The following is a 6,000-nucleotide window of genomic DNA, read 5'->3' on the forward strand; positions in this document are numbered from 1 at the left end:
CTCTGAATAATAAATCAAACATATATAAGCTACGTCTTGAGGCTCCGTGCAAGTATTTCATTACATATAACTTTACACAGACAAGGTAAGCGCAAATCTCATGTTAATGTGTAAGTCTAATGACTATACATTCAAAACAGTGTGTATTTTAATGATTACACCAGTGCTATGTATTGCCAATAGCCAACTGTGCATTGCTGTGATTTTTGCTTGTTTCTACAAACTGAGGGACGAGTCAGAGATATTTTCTTTGGTAATCAACAGCATGTCACAAATGCTTTCAGTAGAGCCTAGCTTGTATTTAAGCCAAAACATTCCTGCCGAAATGTTGTCTATTCTGAAGTTTAAAATGTTATACTTTTGACAAATCAAAACATCTTTATATGCAGACACCTTTACCCCCCATGGTTTAAATAGTTTTTTATTTTTATTTAATTCAAGACATTCATTATAAGACATTATCTAAAAAGACTTTTCTGTTCCAGTTCTAGAAAACGATGCCCCCATCGATACAAACCTCATTGAATTTGACACAAAGTAAGTTTTATATCTTTTTTATTAGACATGACTTGCTAATCTGCCTGGAGCTATGTGGTTTGCCAGTTATGAGAAACTCTTAGCTTGTACAATTATTCCAATAGGAAATTTTTTCATGCTATATTTCTGGTTTAATTTTCTTCAGCAAAAACGTTGTGGTATATATCAGGTCAGACTGATCTCACAGTGAGATCGGAAAAAGCAGGTAGAATTTTCTTTATCTAAAATTGGCGTACACTTACCGAAATTCTGAACACTGCCCCATGTGGCCTAAGTGGTAAATGTTCTTGGGCATCACGTGTGAGTGCCATATTCTGGGTGCAATGTCTGCGAAGTGAGTTGTTCCCCGTCTGTCGCTCACTTCGATGTTGTGTTGAAGAAGCAACACCAGGGGTCTCTCTTGAGAGCCTCACGCATCTCTGAACTTGAGAAAAGGCAAATAAGAAATTGTCAGACAGAATTTGCATGTCCCGCCCCCGGACATACGAGTAAAGGGAGGGAAATGCATCTGCCCATTCAGAATTTTTCTTCGGAGCCGACCGGTTGTGTGATCAGTGAGCTGCATTCACAAGACTGTTCAATTTATTTCTATCGGGAAGACACGCAGGCTTGAGTGAAGTTTGAAATGCCATTTATTTGATAGATGTAAAATGGGAGGTGATGTCTCTCTCTTTGGCATAGGCCCCGTCCGGCAGTCCGAGGTAGTTGTACCCGGAACAGTCATGTCCTGCTGGAGATAGGAGGCAGGGGCGAGGAGCCTACCCCCCCCTGCGGGACAGGGCTCAACTAGTGGTGGTGGGGAGGTGGAGGTTGCAGTGTTAGCACACCGAAACAGCAATGTGATAGATTGTGAGTGGACTTATAAAGCATTGGCTTACGTGCGATTGGCTAGGCGTACCCAGCTAATGATGTGATGATGTGCACCTGCTGGTCTTCCCGCTAGAACTACGCTCCACTTCCATCTCTAGAAAGAGCATATGCTGTTGGATCTATGGCGCATATCAGCAGCTTTCTCCTTCTCTGCACGGCAGCCCCTGGGCGCTTCAACAGCGCTTTTATAAAAGAGAATATTTTCTTTTATTGTTGACCATCAGGGAACGGAGGTTACAATAGTAACCCAGACATTTTCTGCTGTAAAGGCACATATGAGGAATAACTGTTTTATAAAATCTACAGCCCAAACCTATATCTAACCTTAACCATTAGTGTATGAAAAATGTCTGTCACATAGCCTTTTTATTTTTTTACTGATTATGCAGTCACGTAAAACATCAAAACATATCAGAATATATTATATTCTTATATTTTCCAATTGTCTTTTTTTTTTTTTATAATTAGACATTATCTTTGCATTTTATAGATCCATTTGTTATAGATATATGTGTGGGGTCTCAAAAAACATGAGTACGTAATAATGTTTGGCGAAAAACCCGTGCATTTAAGGATTAAATTATCATAAAAATAACAATAGTAATACCAATGCAATATAATATTGTAATGTTATTTTGTGATTTAAATTGTTACAAATTTTGTATTTGCAAAAAATTGTTTTTGGGGGTCTAACTGTTAAGCTCAGAATGCTATGCATTTCTCTCTTGAGAATGAATGGGGCACAGGGACAAATGCCACTGAAAGTTGTAATTTATAATTTATAATTTAAAAAGTTGTGGCAAAAAATGACCTTATAATGAATTCCACTGTTTTTTAATTGTAACATCTAACATAGGTCTCAATATTCAATTCCAGGCCTAGTTATCCATATTTTCTTATGTTAATGAATTGGCTAAATTTAAGCATTTAACCAAAAAAATTAGTAAATATTTATACACCGATGAGTCAAAACATTATGACCACCTGCCTAATATGCTGTTGGTCCTCCATGTGCTGCCAAACCACCGCCAACCCACCGAGGTATGGACTCTACATGAACCCTAAAGGTGTCCTGTGGTATCTGGCATCAAGACATTAGCAGCAGATCCTTCAAATCCTGCGATTTGCGAGGTGGAGCTGCCGTGGATCAGACTCGTTGCTCCAGCACATCCCAGAGATGCTAAATCGGATTTAGATCTGGGGAATTTGGAAGCCAGGGCAACATCTTGATCTCTTCATCATGTTCCTCAAAACATTCCCGAACAATGTGTGCTGTGTGGCAGGGTGCATTATCCTGCTGAAAAGGGCCATTGCCATTAGGGAATGCCATTACCATGAAGAGATGTACCTGGTCTGCTACAATGTTTAGGTAGGTAGCAGGTGTCAAATTGACGTCCACATGAATGGCCGGACCCAGGATTTCCCAGCAGGACATTGCCCAGAGCATCACTCTCCCTCACCCGGCTTGTCGTCTTCCGACAGTGCATCCTGGTGCAATCACTTCCCCAGGTAAACAACACACACATACACGGCTGTCCATGTGATGTAAAAAAAAAAAAAATGGACCAGGTGACCTTCTTCCACTGCTCCAAGGTCCAGTTCAGATGCCCGAGTGCCCATTGTAGGCACTTTCAATGGTGGACAAGGGTCATCATGGGCACTCTGACCAGTCTGTGGCTACGCAGCCCCATACGCAGTAGGGTGTGATGCACAGTATGTTGTGACACATTCCTCCCGTAACTATCATTAACATTTTGACTTGTGCCACAGTAGGCCTTTTGTTGGTTCGAACCAGATGGGAAAGCCTACGTTGCCCTCACACAACGATGAGCCTTGGGTGCCCAACAACCTGTCGCTGATTTTAGTTTGTCCCTGCTCAGACCACTGTCGGTAGGTACTCACCACTGCTAACCGGGAACACCCCACAAGCCTTGCCATTTCAGAGATGCTCTGACCCAGTCATCTGGCCATAACAATATGTCCCTTGTCAAAGTCGCACAGGCCTTTACTCCTGCCCACTTCTCCAGCATTCAACATGTTGACTACCAGGGCTGATTTTTCACTTACCATCTAATCTACACAGAGCTTGACTTGTGGCATTGTGAGATGATCAATGTTATTTGTGTCACCTTTGAGTAGTCATAATGTTTTGGCTCATCAGTGTATATTTAGAAAATAATTCTCTCATAAATGTAAAAAATGGCCCTAAGGATTAAATGCAGAAGAAAGAAGTAACTTACTCTAACTGAGAATTCTGTTGTTTCCTGTTGAACTTACAGTGGTGTAATACCATTGATGGATGATGTTCTTTACCAAATATTGCTGTTTATCTGTACACATTATCGAAGAACTGATAACCTATTTACTGTAAATGAAAAGTGTGAATATCTGTAAAAAAAAAACAATTCTAACTGTAAAGGAAATAATGGAAAGGAGGAGGCGAGAACTGGCTTGACACAATAAATAATAGTTTTAATATAAAACTGAACAAAAAGACACAAACACACACATGACGGTCAGCTGACCATAAACGATCTCTCTCTCGTCGGACCAACTTCCGCAGTCGGTCTTTATCCCTCTCGGAGGCTTAATTAGCCTGATAAGGGACCGGGTGTGTATAATCATGACCCGGCCTTGCCCTCCGCCCCGTCCCTGGCAGCAGCCCTGATCGCTCCAGGCAGTCGATTAGGAGCCCCTTCTCCCCTCACGGTCGGCAGATCTTCCTCTGCTTCCAGGCGGCCGGGCTCCTCCGTTCCCCCGGCAGATGGCCACGGCTGCGCCATTGGGGTGGACGGTAGTAGCAAGAACTCTACTATGGCGTATCCCTCCTCCTTCCTGGGTCTTCGGCACCAGTGTAAAGGGGTTTAGACGGGCGAGGAGGAGGAGAGAACCGGCTTGACAATATAAATAATAGTTTAATGAAAAACTTAAACAAATACACAAACACACATGACGGTCAGCTGACCGTAAAAGATCTCTCTCTCGTCACACCACCTTCCGCAGTCGGCCTTTATCCCTCTCGGAGGCTTAATTAGCCTGATAAGGGACCGGGTGTCTATAATCACGACGCGGCCCCGCCCTCCTCCCTCTCACACAAACGTATTATTGGTCTATATCTAATATGAAAATAAGAAGAAGCTAGTAATAAACAGAACAAACCTAAAAAAGTAAATGTTTTCTACTCTTTGTCCCTAGTGACGATGACATCATCTTTGAGGACTTTGCTCGACAACGACTGATCGGGCCAAAAGACGACAAAGATGAAGATGAGGAGGGTGCCGATTCACCCAAGCTGAATGACAGATAGACTAAACATTTGAGTGTTTACTGTGTTATGACATATAAGAGATCCTTTTGAGATAACCTGGAAAAGTGGGACACCCTTTAACACACTCACATTGGTGCAGTTGTAGTGTTCTTGTTCACATTCTTCTCTTCCATCCTGAAAGGGTGTAAAATAAAACTTAAGTGTAGAAAAATGTGACGTCAAAGCGATTAGAAGGTAAGGTTTTAGCTGATAGACCAACCATTGAGTGCCTCTTATATTTGAGGGTCTTTTGAGGTTGAGGCAAAGGCTTTTCATCATAGCTAAATTAAACGTCAGTGGTAGCATGCCTTTGTTGTTGCTTTGTTTTATAGATTCTTCCTTTGATTAGAACAGAGGAGTTTGAAAGGCGTGACTTAGTATTGAAAACATAATTAATGGAATTTGTTCTGTTTTATTTACTGTAAAAGGAACTGGATTTAGTATGTTTATTATAAAAGCTGCCAAATTTAATAACCTTTATAATGTAACATCCCCCACTGAACATTTAGTACATTTTTGAATTAGTCATTGCAGAAGTTGACTAAAAATATTTGATCTTTTTTTGTTCACTTTTTCAGGGAAAATTATCTGTATTATCTGTATAACAAAAGACATGGACACACTACTGATAATTAGACTACAAGTCACAATCCAACAACCATATTTTTTTTCCTTTTAACAATATTCAAATGTTTGTTGAAATGGTTTTCTATTAAATCAGTTATAAACCATACCTATATACCTTTGAGGAATTATATATTGCTATAGGATATTTTTACATAATTTGAAGCTTTTCAAAAAGAACACCTATGAATAGACATGTGCTACAAACATTCCAATTACTATTCCTACTGTATATTATGAACAAAGTAAATGTATCCTTAAATCTTCTATGGACAATTGCATAATTGTACAACTCTTCTAGACTTTTCCAGCAAATCCCTGAGCTGGAGGAATACTCAAATCAGATTAAATGTGATTGGAAATGTATCCATTTATACATTGCAAAGATGATCTTATTTGAACGAGGCCTTGAATTAATGCATGAAACATGCCAATAATTTGTGTTTTGTGAATGAACATTTTTGTAAAAGATAGAAAGTAAGAAAAGAAAAGAATAGAAAAAGAAAACAAAATTGGATGACCAGTTAATTGAAACGTTATAATTTCTCTGTGTGGAATGAACCACAAACAATAAATAAATAAACATTGATTATTTACATAATGAGTCAAGAGAAAATGGCATTGAAGAATTAATGTAAGAGAAATTACAATAAATTAAATAT

The 6,000-nt window shown here is 39.6% G+C and overlaps 1 protein-coding gene across 4 annotated transcripts in view; it reads left to right on the top strand.

Moving 5' to 3' along the window:
- Window positions 1–6,000, top strand: part of LOC127630156 (beta-arrestin-1) — a 69,114-nt gene extending 63,114 nt beyond the window's left edge. For 3 of the 4 annotated variants that reach the window (XM_052107619.1, XM_052107620.1, XM_052107621.1), the window contains 2 exons: window positions 486–537; window positions 4,603–6,000. In XM_052107619.1, coding sequence (XP_051963579.1) covers window positions 486–537; window positions 4,603–4,714 — 164 coding nt within the window. In that variant the 3' untranslated portion in view covers window positions 4,715–6,000. The remainder of the gene's footprint in view (window positions 1–485; window positions 538–4,602) is intronic. The other variant, XR_007968829.1, reaches the window with a different exon arrangement.

Source organism: Xyrauchen texanus, chromosome 36, assembly GCF_025860055.1.
Source record: "Xyrauchen texanus isolate HMW12.3.18 chromosome 36, RBS_HiC_50CHRs, whole genome shotgun sequence".
Lineage (NCBI taxonomy): Eukaryota > Metazoa > Chordata > Actinopteri > Cypriniformes > Catostomidae > Xyrauchen > Xyrauchen texanus.